Below are 22,790 nucleotides of genomic sequence, written 5' to 3'. Positions count from 1 at the left end.
AATGTGCACACCTCCTGAATAATTCTCACTAACGAGTATGATGATGTTGCTAATAGTCAGAAATAGCCTGACTCTTTCTCTTCATGAAGCCTATGCAATTGATATGAAATTCAGGATACCTTTGTGGGTTCGACCTATGACTCTTTGCACTCTAGAGAGCCCTGCCATCTGCTGAAATTTGTGTGTCATGTTCAGCTAATGCCTCCTTTTCACAGGAGAAAGTAATGAAGGTATTGTCCCTTGCCACATAGCAGTTGTCATTTCTCTGATACATGAGTGCACTGCAGGTTATCTCCTGGGGTGGCTTGATAGGCTACCTGCTGTCTCCAACATTAAAAAAAAAGCTATTCATGCAGATCTCTGTGAAAGGATGTAGGTGTGGGAGCATGCCCATGCACAGAGTGTGTGACTCAAATCACAGTATAACTCTGGTCTTACCTGCTGTACTTAACACTATATGGCTACCAGTCTCAAACCAGTAGCAGAACTACAACTTTGAGGACCACATGGGAATGGTTTCAATCTGTGTGCCTCAGAATTTCACTCTATTTGCTGCATTTAATTTAACTGCTTTTTCAGAGATCCAGAAACTTAAAGTATTTGTTTTCATTTTTAGGTTTGAAAAAATTCACAGATTATAAAATGAGGGTAACAGCATCCACCTCTGTAGGTGAAAGCTCAGTCTCTGAAAAAGATGATATTTTTGTGCGAACTCTTGAAGATGGTAAGACACATTTTGAAATGAACCAAATCCTAGCTTTCTAGTCATTCCTATTATCACATTATGTACTCTATTCTCTTCTGACCATAAATCTGTCTAAACTTTTCTTTTCCCCCTTTTTCATTACCTTGCCCAATGGGTTATTGTTCACCTGTGAGCCTGGAACATGAGTGATGGGAGGCCATTAGTATTATAGACCCCTACAATCAAACTTGATCCATCATACATCATTTCTGATGGCTGTCTATGCATATTTATAACAGGAAAGTTATCAGAAACTGATGAGTTTTGAGAACATTTCCTAGCTTGCAAATGTCGAGGCCAATTGGTGTGGCCCCACTGCTGCCTGGCTGGAATTGGCTGACTCAGCAAAGGTACCTAAACACTATTTAAAAAAAAAATTATTTGCCTTACCATGAGATGTTTCTCCTGGTAAGAATCCTTGATAAATATATATAATGTTATGGTGCATTTATTCTCCAGTTGCCAATGTACCAACAATAGCTGCAGTATTGGTTTCAGCCAATACTACAACTGTAATCCTTCTGAGAAGTAAGCTCTCCACATGCATGCTTACATGTATACACCGATTTTTCATTCCAGTGATTAAAATTTAATGCTTGGAATTCCCACAGGAGTTCTTCTGAATTCCCTCCATAACTTTGGTGAAAGACCAATGGAAACATTAGAGAAACAGCATAATCAGCTGAACAACAAAAGCATGCATTTATATAGCGTGTGAAACATAATAAAACATCCTAAGGTGCTTCAAACAGCTATTTACTCTGTTACTGTAGCTGCTCAGCTGGACTCCCACTGAATTTCCGGTGGGAGACCAGGATTACCACTGTGGATTTTCAGCCTTAATTACGACCTACCTTAATTCACCATCCAAAAAGACATGCCAGTCATTCTATTTCAGCATCTAATTGCTTCTTAAATAATTCCAGATTTTTATCTACTCTAATCTTTCTGGAACCCATTCCAAGAATTAATCAATCTTTTTGTGAAGAAATATTTCCTGATATCAGTCTTAAATTTATTTTTCCCTAGTTTAAACCTGTGGTTCTTGTCCCACTCCCAAAATTTAAATTAATTTTTTGGATTTGCCATTTCATTCTCTTAATGATCTTATATACCTCTATATGATCATCTATCTGATGCCTCCTTTCCAGGTTGAAAAGTACTAGGTTCTTCAGCATTTCCTTTTAACACTTTTCTCTCACACTATGGGGTTCCTCTCTGCATTAACTTCAATGCCTGAATCTCTCACTTTTTTTCTCAGTGACACAGCACTACAAAATGAACACAGCACTCAAGGTGTGATTTGACCTGAACACAGTATAGTTTAATCCCTCTGACTTATACTGTACTATTTTGGTAGTTAAACATTCTGTTGGTTTTATTGATCACTGATGTCCATTGGTTGATCAGGTTGTATGATTGTTTTTTATTCATTCTTGGGATATAAGTGGCACTGGCATGGCCAGTATTTATTGCCCATTCCTAATTGCTCTTGAAAAGGTAGTGGTGAGCTGCCTTCTTGAACTGCTGCAGTCCATGTGTTGTAGGTTCACCCACAGTGCTGTTAAGGAGGGAGTTCCAGGATTTTGACCCAGTTACAGTGAAGGAATAGTGATATAGTTCCAAGTCAGAATGGAATGTGACTTGGAGGAGAACTTGCAGGTGGTGGTGTTCCCATGCATCTGCTGCCCTTTTCTTCTAGGAGGTAGAGGTTTCAGGTTTGGAAAGCGCTGTCAAAGGAGCCTTGGCGAGTTGTTGAAATGCATCTTGTAGATGGTACACACTGCTACCACTGTGCACTAGTGGTGGAGGGAGTGAATGTTTAAGTTGTTCGTTGGGGTGCCAGTCAAGCAGGCTGCTTTGTCTTGGATAGTGTCGAGCTTCTTAAGTGTTGTTTGTAAGATTTGATAAGATAGGGGTGTTTATACTCCCTTCTAAGGTGGGAACAGATTTGGCAGCACAAAGCTTATTGTGAATTGACTTTATTGAGATAAAGGTAAGGACAAGTTTATTAAGTTTTCAGATAAACCGTAGTCACAAACTCAGGCAGTGCTTAACAGTCGCACGCAGATATTACCCGTATTAGAGACTGGACGGCAGAGTGCACGACTCTTTCTCTTGCAGCTTTTGGTCTTCAAGTTTTTTAGTCGGTCTCTCTCTTGTTTCTTGTTCGAAAATTCTCTGCTGTACAGGGACACAGTCAAGGCTTCTTTTGTCCTGACTCCTTTCCAATTAACCTTCCCTTCTCCCAAGCAGTGATCGGTCTTGTATTAACGGATGCCTTTCTTAACCAACCAAGGATCATTTTGTGATGGCTGCTAACCTTTTGGATTTATGCAAGTAATACCCCTTTGTGTTGACTACTTTATCTCAATGCTTTTACATTCCGAAGTTCCTTTTCTCATTAGCAGGCAATTCTACACTTTGTTCTCATAAGCTGTTTTTCACTGTCTGCTCTCAAGGTCTCACCCTTTTACTGCAAGTAAGCATTTGAAAACTAGACATAATCTATCAGAATCCCTCTATCTTGACATCTTGTCTATATTGTGCCCTATTTCCTAAGTTTTCCCAATTTATCATGCTACAAAGAAGGGTTTTAATAAAGCTAAATGTTAGTTTATAAAAATAATTCAGTTGTTAGTTTATAATAGCTAGATTTTAACAATTAGTATTCTGGTTAGTAATTTTTTACTGACCTAATAATCTTACATGTTGGAACTGCACTCATCCAAGCAAGTGGAGAGTATCCCATCACACTCCTGACATGTGCGTTGTAGATGGTGGACAGGCTTTGGGGAGTCAGGAAGTGAGTTACTCATCACAGAATTCCCAGCCCCTGACCTGCTCTTGTAACTACAGTAATTATGTGGCTGGTCCAGTTAAGTTCCTGGTCAATGGTAACTCCCAGGATGTTGATGATGTAGGATTCAGCGATGGTAATGCTGTTGAATGCCAAGGTGAGATGGTTAGATTCTCTCATGTTGAAGATTGCCTGGTACCTGTGTGGCGCGAATGTTACTTGCCATTTTCAATGTTATCCAGGTCTTGCTGCATGTGGGCAAGGACTGCTTCAGTATCTGAGGAGTTGCGAATGGTACTGAACACAATGCAGTCATCAGCGAGCATTTCCATTTTTGACCTTATGTTGGAGGGAAAGTCATTAATGAAGCAACTGGAGATGGATGGGCTTCAGATATTATCCTGCAGCGATGTCCTGGAGCTGAGGTGATTGACCTCCAAAACTGCCACCATGTTGCTTTGTGCTAGGTATGATTCCAAGCAGTGGAGAGTTTCCTCCTGATTCCCATTGACTTCAATTTCCCAGAGTTTCTTGATGCCACACTCGGTCAAATGTTGCCTAGATCTGAAGGAAAGTCACTGCCATCTCACCTCTGTAATTCAGCTCTTTTGTCCATGTTAGGACTAAGACTGTAATGAGGTCTGGAGCTGAGTGTCCCTGATGGAGCATCGGTGAGCAGTTTATTGCTGAGTAAACGTTGAGTGATAGCACTGTCAATGACACCTTCGATCACTTTGCTGATGATTGAAAGTAGACTGATGGGACAATAATTAGCTGGATTGGATTTGTCTTGCTTTTTGTGGACAGAACATACCTGCCAACTTGTCAGATCAGCGGGTAGATGCCAGTGTTGCAGCTGTATTGGAACAGTTTAGCTAAGGGTGCAACTAGGTCTTCAGTACTACAGCCGGGATGTTGTCAGGGCCCATAGCCTTTGCTATATCCAATGCTCTCAGCCATTTCTTGATATCACATGGAGTGTATCGACTTGTCTGAAGTCTGGCATCTATGATGGTGGGGATTTAGGGAGGAGGCCGAGATGGATCATCCATTTGACCCTTCTGGCTGAAAATTGCACTGATGGGCTGGACTCCACCATCATTGAGGATGGGGATGTTTTTGGAACCTCTTCCTCCAGTTAATTGTTTAATTGTCCACCACCATTCATGACTGAATATGGCAGGATAGCAAGGGTACAGAATGTACTCTGGGTGATGGACTTCAATGTCCATGACCAAGAATGGTTTGGTAGCACAACTACTAACTGAGCCCTAAAGGACATAGCTCTTAGACTGGGTCTGTGGCAGATGGTGAGGGAACCAACAAGAGGGAAAATCTTACATGGCTTCATACTCGCCAGTCTACCTGTCACAGATGCATCTGTCCATGTTAGTATTGGTAGGAGTGACCACCACATAGTCCTTGTGGAGACGAAGTCCCATCTTCACATTGAAGATACCCACCATCCTGTTGTGTGGCACTACCACCGTGCTAAATGGGGTAGACTGAGAACTGATTTAGCAACTCAAAACTGGGCATCCATGAGGCGCTGTGGGCCATCAACAGCAGCAGAATTGTATTCAACCACAATCTGTAACCTCATGGCCCGGCATATCCCCCAGTCTACCATTACCATCAAGCTGGGGGACCAATCCAGGTTCAGTGAAGAGTGCAGGAGGGCATGCCAGAAACAGCACCAGGCATATATAAAATTGAGGTGTCAGCCTGGTGAAGGTACAAGACAGGACTACTTGCATGTCAAACAGCAGAAGCAGCATATGATAGACATGGATCAGATATAGGTTCTGCAGTCCTTCCACATCCAGTTGTGAATGGTGGTGGACAATAAAATAACTGACACGAGGAGCAGGCTCCACAAATAGCCCCATCCTCAACAATGGGGCAGCCCAGCACATTAGTGCAAAAGACAAGGCTGATCCATCTCAGCCTCCTTCTGAGGTCCCTGGCATCACAGATGCCAGTCTTCAGCCAATTCGATTCACTCCACGTGATATCAAGAAATGGCTGAAGGCACTGGATATTGCAAAGGCTATGGGCCCTGACAGTATTCCAGCAATAATACTGAAGACTTGTGCTGCAGAACTAGCCATGCCTCTAGCCAAGCTGTTCCAGTACAACTACAACACTGGCATCTACCCAGCAATGTGGAAAATTGCCAAGTATGTCCTGTACACAAAGAGCAGGACAAATCCAACCCAGCCAATTACGGCACTATCAGTCTACTCTTGATCATCAGCAAAGTGATGGAAGGGGTCGTTGACAATGCTATCAAGCAGCACTTTCTCAGCAATAACCTGCTCACTGACGCTCAGTTTGGGTTCAGCCAGGACCACTCAGCTCCTGACCTCGTTACAGCCTTGATCCAAACATGGACAAAGGAGCTGAACTCAAGAGGTGAGGTAAGACTGCCTGCCCTTGACATCAAGGCAGCATTTGACCGAGTATGACATCAAGGAGCCCCAGCAAAATGAGTCAATGGGAATCAGGGAAAGCTCTCTGCTGCTTGGAGTCATACCTAGCACCAAGGAAGATGGTTGTGGTTGTTGGAGGTAAATTATCTCAGTCCCAGGACATCACTGCAGGAGTTCCTCAGCATAGTGTCCTAGGCCCAACCATCTTCAGCTGCTTCATCAATGACCTTCCGTCCACCATAATGTCAGAAGTAAGGTGTTTGTTGATGATTGCACAATGCTCAGTACCATTCGTGACTCCTCAGATACTGAAGCAGCCCATGTCCAGATGCAGCAAGACCTGGACAATATCCAAGCTTGGGCTGATAAGTGGCAAGTAACATTCGTGCCACACAAGTGCCAGGTAGCGACCGTCTCAAACGAGAGAAAATCTAACCATTTCCCCTTGATGTTCATTGGCGTTACTGAATCCCCCACTGTCAACATCCTGGGAGTTATCATTGACCAGAAACTGAACTGGACTAGCTGCATAAATACTGTGGCTACAAGAGCAGGTCAGAGGCTGGGAATTTTGCGGCGATTGCTGATTCCCCAATGCCTGACCACCATCTACAAGGCACAAGACAGGAGTGTGATGGAATACTTTCCACTTGCCTGGATGAGTGCAGCTCCAACAACACTCAAGTAGCTCGACACCGTCAAGGATAAAGCAGCCCGCTTGATTGGCACCCCATCCAACAACTTCAACATTCACTCACTCCACCACTGACGTACAATGGCAGCAGTGTGTACCATCTACAAGATGCACTGCATCAACTCACCAAGGCTCCTTTGACAGCACCTTCCAAGTCCGTGACCTCTACCATCTAGAAGGACAAGGACAGCAGATGCATGGGAACACCACCACCTGCATATTCCCATACAAGGCACACATCATCCTGACTTGGAACTATGTTGCCGTTCCTTCACTGTGGCTAGGTCAAAATCTTGAAACTCCCTTCCTAACAGCACTGTTGGTGTACCTAAACACAAGAACTGCAGCAGTTCAAGAAGACAGCTCACCACCATCTTCTCCAGGGTAATTATGGATGGGCAATAAATGCTGGCCTAGTCGGTGATATCTACATCCCATGAACGAATAATTTAAAAAACTGCCTTCACAAGAGCCAGTATTTCAGCAGCTAAAGTACTTTTAACAACCATTTTTATTTGCTTAGATTCCCAAGCTATAGGACAACATTTCCCATTTTCACCCATCAAAAATATTAGGAAACCAGCTGCACTTGAATACCCATCAGCAAGATTAGCAGGTGAAGCATCACTAAAAGTGATTAGTCTCATATTCTTTGGATTTGGCTCACCTAAGAATGGGAACGTATGTATGCATTTCTCCAGATTTAATTTTTTTAAATGTTTTATTTGCCCTCAAAACATTCTCAACTTTTGGCTTTTTCTCAACTTTTTCCCAACACATCAAAACTAGCATCAGGTCTAGTCTGAGTGCACAACCAGATTAATTGTCCAACCAAGGTTTGCAATTGCTCTTTCTATTCTTTAGATATATCATCATCTTTCTGTAATGACCTAGCATGCTTAACCAGGATGGGAGTAACACTTTCTAAATAGGATTGTTGATTTAAAGTTATTCCAGACCTACTGTCTTTGATATCTAAACCAATATATTTAAAAACCCCATACAGCTGGATTCCCAATCTTAATTTCTACTCTAACTTTATTAATAATACTTTTCTCATATTCTGCAGTACCACCCCATAAGAAATCATAAACGTGCATCATGAAAATGTCTGAAAATTTCCCTTTATGGTACCAATTAAACATGCGTGAACACAACCAACTTTCAGCAAAACAAATCTTACTGAGAAATAACATACTCCGGAAGTATCATTAAAGCCATAGACTCATTTGTTTAGTTTCCATAGTTTTCCTTCTGCATCTGCTGCCTCTTTAGGCAGTTTCAGAAACACTTCTCTGAAAGGTATCACCCTGCAAAAACACAGCTTTTATGTTGATTGATTTACGTTCCCATGACTATGTGGTCAAAACGGCTAAAAAGATTTTCAAAATTACTTTTACATCGGTATCGCCCAGTCACTCTTGAAAACCTCTCGCAACTAGCCTCGCTTTAGCCTCATAAGTCACATCTGCAACGACTTTTTCAGTAAAGATCCATCTATGTGACAAGTCTGACTTTCCCTTATCTGGGACCTCAGAATAAACACCAACTGACTAATTCCTTTTGTTTTGCCTCTCTTATTAGTTTATTGGCAGCCACCAAAACTTCACAGTCATGAGGACTTCTGCCTCTAGTTCTTTTGCGAGACTGTTCTTCAGCCTTCATTTCGTTGTGTAATCTGTTCAAACTATGGCTTCTACTGGCACTTTCGGGACTGCTACTGTAAGATCTCCCTCTCGCACTATCGGAGGCTCTTTCATCAGTATGTGATTATTTCCTGATGCAAGTCACTTCCAGACCCACTATTAGAACTTGCACTGTGCTTTCTTACTCTCCACTCTTTCACCCCATTCTGCCAGTCCATGGACCTCACTTCTTGGCCATCATCCTGAACATTCAACCAATATTTAAACTTGCCAGTAGATTTTCCTGCACATCCCACAATTGTCACATCCCTCCACTCACTAGACCCCTCTGAAATATCCTTCACCCGAGTACCTACTCGGGGCAATTGGCCTTTGGATGTGCTAGCTCTGCCCTGTGTGTCATGATTGCTCACATTACCACTGTCCAACCCTTGATCTACTGTACTCTGTTCCTCAAGACCTTGATCACAAAACACATGAGCATTTGAGGTACAAGGTGCCTCATTTCCTTCTATCAGCTGCTCAGATTCTGAGATTTTTAATGAATCCCGATTAATCGTGAGGAATGAACTTTAACAGTTTGATTTCCATGTTTGATAGCTACTGTCTTACCAGGGCCTTTCCATTCCCTCTTTTTTAATAATACACCAAATCTCCGGAATTAAATTCTGTCTCAGATGGCCTGTTATGATGACTCAGTGCTCTTCAAATTTTCCCTGAGACCTCAGCCTTGATGAAAGTTCATCTCCCTGCATGTAAAGCATTCAAATGTGCAGAAACAAAGGAACTAATTATAATACTTTCTAGTGCAGTAGGACTGTCGCACAGCACAGAAGGCAATTGGGATTTCGCCCATAGACCAATTGATAGGGATTATATCCCGTAACCATCTGAAGCGAATTTTTTGCATGAACTGCCCATGCCCAGGCAGTTATCAACCTGCAGTTTGGTTGGTCAGCTAAGATTTTATGCAGCATTTCATCGATCACCACATGATTCCTTTCAGAGAGCCCATTGCTGAAAGAGCTTTCAGCTCAGGTATTGATGACCATAATGTTCATATTTTCACACATATCTCTGAACTTATCATTGGCAAATTCCTCTCCATTATCAGTCAGAAACTTAGCTGGTGTCCCTATCCATTTCTCCATGATATTATCTATAATCACCCTTTTGACCTTGCTATGTATTATTGTAGAAAGACTAAACTGGTTGCCAGGTCTATAAAATGTAGAATGAAAATATTTCTGTCTTTGTGCCATACCTTTAAATCCATGGCAACTACCTCATTAAAGTCATGTGCCAATGGAAGGGTTACAATAGGATGTGACGGCGTCCTCCGATACTTGTTACAGATTTCATACTTTTCACTTATCTATTATCCTTGTACACTCTTTATCAATATCACACCTGAATCCTTTAGCAGAGTTCTTAATCTCTGACAAGAAGGGTGAACAAATTATCTGTGTAAATTTAAGATAATTTGCTTTTTTTCTCTGATTCTTAATACCTGATGCCACTAACACCTCTAACATTCTGACCAGAAACATCAAGTTTTTTTAAGGGGATACAAGAATGCCCTGGCTGGGTAAACTGCAAATCCACTGACTTTCCTAAAACAATTGCCTTATCATGCCCCATATCAAGTTTCATTTGTGCCTTTTTCATTGAAGGTTTACTCAACAGTAAAGGTATTTCACTAGAGATTACATCAGTACTGATAAAGGGGCTTACTCCAGCTATTTTACATGGAATTACAACTCTCTTCAGTGACTTCAATGTGTTGTCATCACCAAACCTAAAGCAAGTAGTACTTTTATACTCCTTAACCTTGCGTTGATCCTCCCTACTGAGTGAATCCAGATAACATTTTAACTAATCTACTCTCGATTGTTTAAGCATTATTTAATACAGCACAGCTGAATTAATCTGTAACTGACACATTCATCACAGGGCTAAAACTCCTTGTGACCAGTACAATTCATTTAGATTCATCATTATCTTCCTCTTCTGCCTCAGTATTCTCTGTGTCTTGTGTCATTTTGAGGACCCTGCCTCTCCGCTTAGGGCAGTTCATTGCATAATGATACTTCGAGTCACACCTGAAGTACTTATTAACAGTTCCTTGGGCATTCTTGGGATTTATTTGCCTATTATTGCTGTTCCTGGTGGGGTCCAAAGGAGTGCAGGACACGACGTTTGGCACCAGTATGGCTGCAGGAACTGCCGGAAACATGCCAAAGGTGACACATGACCGCCTACGGGGTTCCGCTCCGGATTTTCTGTTAGGGTTTACTCCCTTAGCCTTGGTCTCTCCCGAGACGCCCACAAGGCAGTGGGGTTGTTGGGGCCCCTACACAGGTGTAGGATGGTGCCGGTGGGAGGAGGGGATGCAAGGGGGAGGGGTAGAGGGAGGGGGTGGGGTGCAGGGGAAGGGGGTGCGGGGTGAAGATGGTGCGAGGGGGGGGCGGGCTGGGACGGGGTTGTGAGGGGGTGAGCTGAGAGGGTGGAGCAGGGAAGGGGACGGGGGTGGGGGGGGGGTGGAAGGGGGGTAAAAGGGGGGGGAGGGGGGGTGGAATCTGGTGCAGGTAATAAGCCATTTCCTCAGTGCCCACCATCGACGTCCGGAAAGCTCATCCACGTCCTTCGGGAGGTGAAGCATCATTTGGCAGACTTAGAGGTGATTACATTTGCTAAGGGTTTTTTTTTGCAGTGGTTTAAATAAAAGCATGCAGCATTGCCGACAGTGCGCTGCAGATGCTCTCCGAGCCATCTCCCGCGGGCGCTTTGAAGTTGCGGCCGGGGGGGCCGTTCGTGGATGTTTTGGGTGTTCGGGGCACCTTTTCACAGGACTTCTCTCGGGTCCCGCAGCTCCTTCTTCACCTCAATGGACTTACCGCATGCCGTGGCTGCAGACACTCTGGACTGTGAAGACAGCAGGATCGGAGATTGAAGTATCGGCAGCTGTGCTCGTCAGTTTCATCCGGATCAATTTCATTGAGAAAACAAAGAGCAGGTGTGGCTGGGGGAGGGCAGTGGGCCCAGGTAACATACACTAAAACTAACTGTTAACTTTTAGATAGGGCTAAAATGAACTGATTTAAAGAGCCAGGGGAATTTAAACAGTTTCAGAGGGCAGATTGGGGGAGAAAACGTTAGGGATGGCAGCAGATGGCCATGGATAGAGTTGAACAGCAAGGGAGCTTCCTAGGGAGCTTCCAGCCCAGGAGCCATCAGAAAGGCCGAGAGGGGGGTTTTGACGACTGGGCAATTCTCAACCTCCATAAATTTGCCCAGGCATGCGCCATGGAGAGGTCACTCCATAGTTGCCTCACAGCGACTAAAACAACACGGAAGGCAGCAGTTACGGGTTATAAGTCCAGATAAATTGGCGTAGAAACTGGGCGCCACGGGTTGCCTTTGTCGGTGGGAGAGGTCATTGCACCTCACTGGACAGCTACCGCCCGCCTCAAACCGGGCAGCCCCCGGTCAATAAGGTTCTGTCCCGCCACAGTCTGCCTGCTTCAATGGGTGCTTGGAGCTCAGGGTCATTGCCCGAAAGGTGGACTGATACACCGCACCAAACAACATGAAAAAAGGAAAGAAGGTACCAGCCCTTCGCTTTGCAAGCTGGAACGTCAGAACTATGTGTCCTGGCCTGTCGGAAGACCTTACACAAATCAACGATTCTCGGAAGACCGCCATCATTAACAACGAGCTCAGTAGATTCAATGTGGACATTGCAGCACTTCAGGAGACTCGCCTCCCCGCGAGTGGCTCTCTAGCAGAGCAAGACTACACCTTCTTCTGGCAGGGCAGGGATCCTGAAGAACCAAGACAGCATGGAGTGGGCTTCGCCATCAGAAACTCCTTGCTCAGCATGATAGAGCCTCCCTCAAATGGCTCGGAACGCATACTGTCCATCCGACTGCTCACCACCTCTGGTCCAGTACACCTACTCAGCATCTATGCTCCAACACTCTGCTCCGCACCTGAAGCTAAAGACCAGTTCTATGAACAACTCCATAACATCATTAGCAGCATCCCCAACACCGAACACCTATTCCTGCTGGGGGACTTTAATGCCAGGGTTGGGGCCGACCATGACTCATGGCCCTCCTGCCTTGGGCGCTATGGCGTTGGAAGGATGAATGAGAACGGGCAGAGACTGCTTGAGTTGTGTACCTATCATAACCTCTGCATCACCAACTCGTTCTTTCACACTAAACCCTGTCACTAGGTTTCATGGAGGCACCCAAGATCACGTCGTTGGCACCAGCTAGACCTCAGTGTCACAAGGCGAGCCGCCTTAAACAGTGTTCAAATCACACGCAGCTTCCACAGTGCGGACTGCGACACCGACCACTCCCTGGTGTGCAGCAAGGTTAGACTCAGACCAAAGAAGTTGCATCATTCCAAGCAGAAGGGCCATCCGCGCATCAACACGAGCAGAATTTCTCACCCACAGCTGTTACAAAAATTTCTAAATTCACTTGTAACAGCCCTTCAAAACACTCCCACAGGGGATGCTGAGACCAAGTGGGCCCACATCAGAGACGCCATCTATGAGTCAGCTTTGACCACCTACGGCAAAAGTGTGAAGAGAAATGCAGACTGGTTTCAATCTCATAATGAAGAGCTGGAACCTGTCATAGCCGCTAAGCGCATTGCACTTTTGAACTACAAGAAAGCCCCCAGCGATTTAACATCCGCAGCACTTAAAGCAGCCAGAAGTACTGCACAAAGAACAGCTAGGCGTTGCGCAAACGACTACTGGCAACACTATGCAGTCATATTCAGCTGGCCTCAGACACCGGAAACATCAGAGGAATGTATGATGGCATGAAGAGAGCTCTTGGGCCAACCATCAAGAAGATCACCCCCCTCAAATCTAAATCGGGGGACATAATCACTGACCAACGCAAACAGATGGACCGCTGGGTTGAGCACTACCTAGAACTGTACTCCAGGGAGAATGCTGTCACTGAGACTGCCCTCAATGCAGCCCAGCCTCTACCAGTCATGGATGAGCTGGACATACAGCCAACCAAATCGGAACTCAGTGATGCCATTGATTCCCTAGCCAGCGGAAAAGCCCCTGGGAAGGACAGCATTACCCCTGAAATAATCAAGAGTGCCAAGCCTGCTATACTCTCAGCACTACATGAACTGCTATGCCTGTGCTGGGACGAGGGAGCAGTACCCCAGGACATGCGCGATGCCAACATCATCACCCTCTATAAAAACAAAGGTGACCGCGGTGACTGCAACAACTACCGTGGAATCTCCCTGCTCAGCATAGTGGGGAAAGTCTTTGCTCGAGTCGCTCTGAACAGGCTCCAGAAGCTGGCCGAGCGCGTCTACCCTGAGGCACAGTGTGGCTTTCGTGCAGAGAGATCGACTATTGACATGCTGTTCTCCCTTCGTCAGATACAGGAGAAATGCCGTGAACAACAGATGTCCCTCTACATTGCTTTCATTGATCTCACCAAAGCCTTTGACCTCGTCAGCAGACGTGGTCTCTTCAGACTACTAGAAAAGATCGGATGTCCACCAAAGCTACTAAGTATCATCACCTCATTCCATGACAATATGAAAGGCACAATTCAACATGGTGGCTCCTCATCAGAGCCCTTTCCTATCCTGAGTGGCGTGAAACAGGGCTGTGTTCTCGCACCCACACTTTTTGGGATTTTCTTCTCCCTGCTGCTTTCACATGCGTTCAAATCCTCTGAAGAAGGAATTTTCCTCCACACAAGATCAGGGGGCAGGTTGTTCAACCTTGCCCGTCTAAGAGCGAAGTCCAAAGTACGGAAAGTCCTCATCAGAGAACTCCTCTTTGCTGACGATGCTGCTTTAACATCTCACACTGAAGAATGCCTGCAGAGTCTCATCGACAGGTTTGCGTCTGCCTGCAATGAATTTGGCCTAACCATCAGCCTCAAGAAAACGAACATCATGGGGCAGGATGTCAGAAATGCTCCATCCATCAATATTGGCGACCACGCTCTGGAAGTGGTTCAAGAGTTCACCTACCTAGGCTCAACTATCACCAGTAACCTGTCTCTAGATGCAGAAATCAACAAGCGCATGGGTAAGGCTTCCACTGCTATGTCCAGACTGGCCAAGAGAGTGTGGGAAAATGGCGCACTGACACGGAACACAAAAGTCCGAGTGTATCAGGCCTGTGTCCTCAGTACCTTGCTCTACGGCAGCGAGGCCTGGACAACGTATGCCAGCCAAGAGCGACGTCTCAATTCATTCCATCTTCGCTGCCTTCGGAGAATACTTGGCATCAGGTGGCAGGACTATATCTCCAACACAGAAGTCCTTGAAGCGGCCAACACCCCCAGCTTATACACACTACTGAGTCAGCGGCGCTTGAGATGGCTTGGCCATGTGAGCCGCATGGAAGATGGCAGGATCCCCAAAGACACATTGTACAGCGAGCTCGCCACTGGTATCAGACCCACCGGCCGTCCATGTCTCCGTTATAAAGACGTCTGCAAACGCGACATGAAATCGTGTGACATTGATCACAAGTCGTGGGAGTCAGTTGCCAGCATTCGCCAGAGCTAGCGGGCAGCCATAAAGACAGGGCTAAATTGTGGCGAGTCGAAGAGACTTAGTAGTTGGCAGGAAAAAAGACAGAGGCGCAAGGGGAGAGCCAACTGTGCAACAGCCCCAACAAACAAATTTCTCTGCAGCACCTGTGGAAGAGCCTGTCACTCCAGAATTGGCCTTTATAGCCACTCCAGGCGCTGCTTCACAAACCACTGACCACCTCCAGGCGCGTATCCATTGTCTCTCGAGATAAGGAGGCCCAAAAGAAAAGAAAGAAAAAGAATTGCTGTTCCAATTCTGTCTTTTGCTGTAATAGATCTGCTAAAGGTGCTTTCATCCTCATTCCTCCTTCTTTAACTTTTCCATTGTATTGGTGCTTGCATCCAGTATCTGGACTATTTTGAAATCCAGCAATCATTGAGTGTTCCATTCTTTGTGTCACTGCAGAATATCCCATTTGTTCTACCAGTGCTGCAGGAAATGGCTGTTTTCCCAGAAATTTCTTTTAAGGCATCAGACATCTGAGCCAATTTTTCTGAGAACTGAACCCCAGTTAGAATCAGGAGCCTGTCCATGTGCGACACCCTAGCACAATCTGCAACTTAAATGCTAGCACTGAACCAGGGATCTCCAAATTGAATTTTCTAAATCTTCTACAGTCTGCTAAAGTCCATGACCATGCATCGTAGGCATTTAATAAATCACCTTTCTTGTAAATCTCATCCAAGAATTCTAACAGAAGATCCAAACCTTCATCAGTATCCAACCGATGAGCATCCAGTTCACAAATTACTTTACTTCTGATTTTACTTTTGGTAGAAAGTTACAACACCAAGGCCATACTTTGTTTCCTCTTTGGTAGGGATGTAACCCATGTTCACATATCCATTTCATTCTTCCACTGGTCGTGCAGTTCAGACTCAGAATATTGGAAGGTAATCATACCCTGACAATTTACACTCGCTCTCTGCCATTTTCCACAATAGCCACTGTTCGAAGTGAAAAATAATTCTTAGTTTCCAACCTTCACCTTTAGGCAACCATCCACTGCCAGCATGTTATAGTCCAGAAAACTTCTTGTTGAAGAATTAGGCTGGAGCCAATCTTTACTCAGTCTTGCATTTATTTTACAAAGTAAAAAAATTACAAACATGCAGCTCCTCACTCAAAGCTTCACCCAATTTCAGTAAATGTCTCCTTATATATACTTAAGTAAGACCCCAATTAACACCCTCCACCTGCATATGAACAAACACAATTAACAGTTTCATGATCATTATTAATGAGACTGGCATTTTATTCTAGATTTATTAATTAATTGAATTTAAACTCCATGTCGTGGTGAGATTTGAATTCATGTCTTAAGAGCATTATTCGGGCTGCTGGATTATTAGTCCAGTAACATTGTCACTTTGCCATCATCCCCAGTTGAGGATGTTAAGGCTCCAAGGTATTTTTCAACATCTTCTTTACCTATTTCAACATCATTCATGGAGTATGTACCCCACCCATTTTCCTTCCTCTGTGCAATGCTTTACACTTAACAGTAGTACATTTGATCTGCCGTTGTTCTGCTGACTTGCATATTTTGTCTAAAGCTTTGCATAGTTTCTGAACTGCCTCCTTCTATTCTTCCACTCCTCCTGGTTTGGTATCATTTGCAAATTTGAGTTTATGAATTCAAGTCTTCGATGTAAATTGAAAACAGTAGTGATCCCGTCATGGAGCTCTTGAGCATCCCACTCAGTACTTCCCTCTATCCCATCATAACTTCTCTAACAAACACCAGTTGCAGATAAAATTATATGCAAAGGCAGATAGATTGGCTAGACATTAATAAGGTACAATAATCAAGTGCACACTGGTGGGCGAGTTCACTAATCCGATGGTCCCAGTGGGAGTGCAGTTTTGCGATAAGTCTACAATACACTGGCTATTTACCTCTGGAACTTGAGTTTGATTCCAGCAGGGACTGATGGAAAAAAATGGCCGGGATTTTATGCTGGCAACGGGGGTCTCGACGTCCCAAGAATGCGATGCCGAGAACCCCGCGTTGCCACTTCTGTGGAAGGTCTGCCAAATCTAGTGTCAATTAGGCACTTAAGTGAACTGTGGCAGGCCTTCCATGGGGTCAAGGGCCCGGCGATGTAAGTCCTGCCCTTGGAAAGCTGCTGGCCAATCAGAGGCCAGTAACTCTTAAACTGAGCAGCGCCACCACAAAGGCAGAGGCTATTGCCAGTGGAGCACCTATCCGAGGCCCAGGAGTGTCATTAGACCCAGGCTACAGGTAGATCAGGGCGGGAGGGGTCTTGTGGGGTGGGGGTCATGGGGGAGCAAGGGCAAGGGGTGGCTCGCAGCAGGGCTCCAATGCTGGGTCCCTCGTTCAGGAACTAAGTGCCTTTTAACGAGGACCACCCCCCTTCCAGAGCCGGGAAGAAGCCCACATGGTTTTTCATGCCGTGCTTCCCGTGCAGCGACAGGGTCACCCGCCACAAGGCTAATTGCAGTGGCGGATGAGGCACTTAATTGCTCAGTAAGGGCCTCAAGTGGTGGCAGGGTCGGAAGGCTGTTCACAGGTCTTCTTGCCCCGGACTTAATTTTGGCAGAGACTGGAAGGTGGGGGGTTTCACCCCCTCCCTCCACCATCCCACCCAATTTTATGCTTTCGACAATCTAAACCGGATTGCCATTGGACATGGATGTGAAACAAAAAACTGCACCCAATTAGGCACTAATTTCACTTAGACTCACAATAAGGAAATGGAAATGTCCCAGTGGTGTGAGATACAAATTAAGACACATCATTCCACCAGAATAGATGGAGCAATATTGCTTGATATTCATACTGGCTATCAAAAATGAGAACATTTTGTTAGGAATGACACCTTTCACTTTGATGAACACAAAAAAAATGACCAAACAGAAAGAAAAACTAATGAAAAGGAACACAATATACCTTTGGAGTTTTTCTTCCTCACACCTGCCACATGTCATTGCTGTTAATTTGAGAGCCGCAAACTGAAAGATGGTGCCATACATGATCAAGGGAAGCTGACAGCCAAATTTGGGGTTTTATGTGCAGCTATTTTAATTTTAAACCTTGAATTCAACACTTCTTCCGAGCACCATCCTTGAATTTTCTAAATTAATTATATTCGTTTAGCAGTACACAAGTTCAATTTAAACTTTCATTGCAGTAACTAAGTGTTATAAGTATTTCCATAATAATCAGAGAAAACAAATTTATGTTCTTTGTACCTTACAGAACCAGAAACACCTCCTGAAAACTTAACCTTCAAAAATATAACTGAAACATCTGCATACTTGAGCTGGTCACCTCCAGAGAAGTCTAATGGAATTATTATATACTATGAAGTCACATACACCAATTATACTGATTGCTTTACAATAAACAGTTCAGAAACACACATTTATCTAGAAAACTTAAAGACATTTTCTCCTTATAACATCTCTGTTAAAGCGTATACCAAGTATGGTCATGGGAATCAAACATCTCCAACTGTGCTTTTGGTGACTAAACAAGATGGTAAGTACTGTTCTGTAATACTAAGAATTTAGATTTCTGCCAAAAAAATGGAAGTGTACTGCTGTTACCAGGAAAATAGAAAACCAATGCTCTTACTCAATACATCATGCATGTTTTCTGCAGCTGGATTACAATTCTGATCTAATAAAAAGCCATCTGTAGTGGGAGTTGGTGCCTCTTTTTAACTGTTTGCTCAATTATTTTCATCCAAGTGCTGTTCACTTTAATGGGACCTGCTTTTCCATTTATAGCGAGGGTAAAGGGTTAACAATAAACTGGCAAAATATCTTACTCAATATCCATCCAGTTTAAAATGTGCCAACGTTTTTTCCTTTCTTTCCAGTTCCTAGCAGTTTGCCCTTTAATATGAACTATAAGTGCATTAGTTACAGTAAAGTAGCAGTTTCATGGAACCCACCACTGAATGCCAATGGCATTACATTATTCTATGCTGTAAACTTTTGGAATGTTTCCCACTCCATTCAAACCATAAGACATTCACACGTCTACTTAATCTTTGCAAATTTTCCCAGTACTGGGTTACTATAGCTGCCAACACTGTATTTGCAAATGGAAATTAAACAAATGACATTCTGAATAGGATGACTTTAGAATTTATTGAGTTAATATAAACAATGTGCAGGTTCTGACAGAAAATAATGTACAGTTTTCTGTACATTTTACAAAGGAAGAGCAAAGTTACATATGAACAGAACTGATAGTTAAATATATTATGCTATAGGGTTTAAAGTTTTCACTTCAAAGAATCTTTGTTGGGATGCAAGAGTTCTTACTGGAAATAATGAAAATTGGCGCACATTCATACTTTTAGGGCGAGTCGTGCTGGACGCCATATCGTTGAGGGCATCAGTATGCGAGCAATGAATGGCTGCTCGAAGCCTGCAAAGCAGGCAGATGAAAGGGCAGAATTTTCCCAGCCCTTTGGAGCTGGGTTGGGAGTTGGAAAGACTGGCAATATGGTGGGGGGAGGTGTTGGGAGAGGGGCCAGATGTCTTTCTGCCGCCATGGCATATTGCCAGCAGCGATAACCTTAACAGTATGGCTGCCCTCCGACTAACCAATTAAGCCACTTAAGGGCCCAATTAAGGGCCACTTCCAGGCCCCGTAGGCATTTTGCTGTGTTGGGAGTGCCCACCACTGCATGGGGAGACCACCAGTTAAGTCTTGGAGGTCTCCCAGCAGGCTTCCGGGGTGCCCTCCTTGATGGGTGTTCCATGGCCCAGGGAGGGCCCCCTGATAGCAATGGCCGTCTGCGCGCCTAACTTGCCTCTGATGCACCACCAACGCCGCACACCCCAACCGATCACCGGGCCTGAGTGCCTGCCTGCCTGCCCCCAGCTGTTCAAAAATAACTTCCCTGCTCTTCTCTCCTTCACCTTGCAGCCTCAGCCCAGCAGCTGGGGGCGTCTAACCTTGCAAGGCTGACCACACATTCAGCAGCAGCAAAGACCTCCTCCATTAACACTGTTTAAAGGGGTCATCAACTACTTATAGGTTAGTTGCTGGTTGATTTCTTCTGGCTGTAGCTTTGATTCCATGAATATGTGGTGCTGTGTAGAGTTTTTTCAAGTTGCAAAATTTTACAGGGATTGTGTGTGTTTGCCTTTAAGAGTGATGTCCCTTTAAGATCTTAGTATGCTAATGAGCCAAGTACTAGGATATAGTCATGTGACTACATGCCAGGCAAACACTGCTACTGTAACACCAAGAGGCAAGTCCTGTAATAGCTCTGTACTGTATATATTAGTTAGCTGTTTAATAAACCTGTTTGAAATCTTCAAACAACCTGAACTCCACACATCATATTTATGTTGCATCAGACAACATAAATGTGGCGGTACTGAAGGAGTTTTTGATGACTTCAAGCATAAACCAGTTGCTCCCAGACATGGCTGCACTAGTAGGAATTCCCCTTGGGATACAGCATCACTTGGAGAATGAACAGAGGCCACGCAGAGCAGGACAAACTGCTGGAAGATGAAGGAGGAGGAGGGGGAGGACAAGAGGCCATATCCGCTCAGGGTGTTCAAGGAGCAAATTCTCCTACTTCAACCTCAGCGAGGAACAACGTGTGCAAAGTATGAGCTTCAATAAGGATGTACTGATTGAAATCTGCTACTGCTTGCAGTCACAACTGCAACCTCAGAATAGGGCAAGGACCACATTGCCAGTATTGTCTGTGAAGGTGGCCGTGGCAATGAACTTTTTTGCGTCTGGCTCCTTCCAGGCTAGAGCGGGAGTTAATTGAAGCATCTTGCAATTTACCATCCACTGCTGTGTGAGGGAAGTCACTGACAATCTCAATTCATTGCGAGCTAACTACATTTCATTGTCTCTTGCCAGAGAGAAGCAGGTGGAGTGAGCAAGTGGCTTCACTGGGACTGCAGGCCTCCTCATCGTGCAGAGTGCCATTGATTGAACAGACAATGCTTTGTGGCACTGCATGTCGACTCTGCCCTATGAGGGAACAAAAAGAGATTTTACTCCCTCAACATCCAGCAGATGTTTGACCAGAGGCAGAGAATCATGAAGGTCAATGCACCATATCCTGCCTTCATTCTGTGGTGTCTGCTGTGCCAGCTACATATCAGCCACCACAGCAAACTCAAGGGTGGCTGCTGAGCAACAAGGGCTATCCACTGACAACAATGCTAATGCGCCAACTTGTTGCTGGGCTCCTCCATGCTCCTTGACATTGACCACAGACTTTCTGGCAGGCTTTGCAATGCCCCACGCATTTTGTTGTACATATCTGACAGCGATCTTCGATAGGATATCCCATTGAAATGCTCGTCTAAGTCCTCTGCAGCAGATCCTGTGTGCAACCTCACCCTCTGCTGAACTGGCACCTGAGGTATCCTTGCCTCCTACCCTGGTTGTGGGCCACTCATGCAAATCCTGTCTCTCTGCTGTCCTCTAATTTACACACAGTCAGTATCTGAGTTGGTGGCTGCGAGCATGAAATCGAGTGTAGGTGCATCTTTTTTATCACTGTCTTCCTGCGCTTACTGCACTGCCTGACCAGTTCTTGGTTGTCTCAAAAGAAAAAGATACAAGGGTAAGGTTGTGGTGTGGGGAGGGTAGGTGGGAGGAAGTAAGAGATGCGTGCTTACACAATCTGCAGCTTGTAAATGAGAAGAGAGTATGAGCTGAGGGGGAGAGGTAGGATGTGAGAATGAGTATTCAGTATGAAGTTACCGTCATCTTTGATGGTTTCAACCCTGCCATTGGCCATGGCCTTACCATGAGCATTCCAATAATGGCCAGCACTGTCTCCTCCACTGGGATCAGGTGCACCTGTCCCTCTCCAGTTAGCTCTTACTGTCTCTGATTGTGCACCACCTGGTCCTACGAGAGAGAGAGCCATGTATGCCAGTGAGTGTGGTGCAACGTGTTTGGCTGATGTAACTGTCATGGTTGAATAGCTGGCAGAGATGTGGGTGTGAGGCTTGCAGCAGTGCTAAATGTGTGAGGGTGCAGTGGAGCGTATGAATATCAGGTATGAGTTCTGATTGCCTGATTGATAGAGATTGTTGGTCGTTGAATGATTTGGGTGCAGTGAATTGAGGACTGTCTGAGGCTAGTGGTGCATTTGGTAGGATAAGGCATTTGAAGATGCATTCACTGACCTTGACCATTCCTGTGAGGTTATTGAACTTCTTGTGGCATTGCATCTAGGCTTGACTCCTGGCATCTGCTCACACTGCCTTCTGAGCTTGTCTCTGGAGGGCCGCCTCATCCCCTGTAGTACAGAACATCTTTCCTGCTTTCCACCTCCTCCACCAAGGCCTCCAGTACAGTGTCCAAAAACCTTGGGGCCTGTGCTCTCCCATGTTGTACCATTATTCAATGTTTTCCAGATCAGACTCACCTCCTGCACGACTGACAGCACCTGCTCCAGCCACAAGCACCTCCCTTTAAAGAGGTTCAGGCTAGCTTTAAGAAGTGCACACCAAACTGTAACTGGTGCTGGCCACTCACAATATTGGCCCTTTGCTCAGCATTCAGCCAATAAACTGCATGATTCATGCTGGCTGGATGCTTAAGTCATTTAAAACAACAGGCAGCTTCTTACATTGCAGACAATGGACACGTGTTAACTGTGATCCCTGTGCCCATTTTTGGGGGCTATCAAATTTAGCCTCCAATATGTCTTGCATAGGCACAATAGTGTAATTCTTAGTTTCAGGCATTCTGAAACACAACTCATGAAACTGCATTCATCAGTCATTTTGTCTACTCATCTGTTTTGATTTGGTGCCAACTAAGGTTCACTTACTTTGTATTTTGCCTTTCATTTCGAGACTTGGTCCTGGATATCACTGATGGCCATAACTATGC

The 22,790-nt window shown here is 44.8% G+C and overlaps 1 protein-coding gene across 9 annotated transcripts in view; it reads left to right on the top strand.

Annotated features, from left to right (window-relative positions):
* ptprq (protein tyrosine phosphatase receptor type Q) overlaps positions 1–22,790 on the top strand; it is a 297,632-nt gene that overhangs the window by 141,858 nt on the left and 132,984 nt on the right. For 8 of the 9 annotated variants that reach the window (XR_010976839.1, XM_068050461.1, XM_068050464.1 and 5 more), the window contains 2 exons: positions 617–724; positions 18,147–18,428. Coding sequence is in view for 8 of the 9 variants with exons in the window: in XM_068050461.1 (XP_067906562.1) it covers positions 617–724; positions 18,147–18,428 (390 nt within the window). In the remaining variant the exon portion in view is untranslated. The remainder of the gene's footprint in view (positions 1–616; positions 725–18,146; positions 18,429–22,790) is intronic. The other variant, XM_068050465.1, reaches the window with a different exon arrangement.

The sequence above is a fragment of the Heterodontus francisci genome, chromosome 18 (genome assembly GCF_036365525.1).
Source record: "Heterodontus francisci isolate sHetFra1 chromosome 18, sHetFra1.hap1, whole genome shotgun sequence".
NCBI classification, from domain to species: domain Eukaryota; kingdom Metazoa; phylum Chordata; class Chondrichthyes; order Heterodontiformes; family Heterodontidae; genus Heterodontus; species Heterodontus francisci.
The sequence above is the reverse complement of the archived record's forward strand: the minus strand, read 5'-3'. Positions and strand labels throughout refer to the sequence as shown.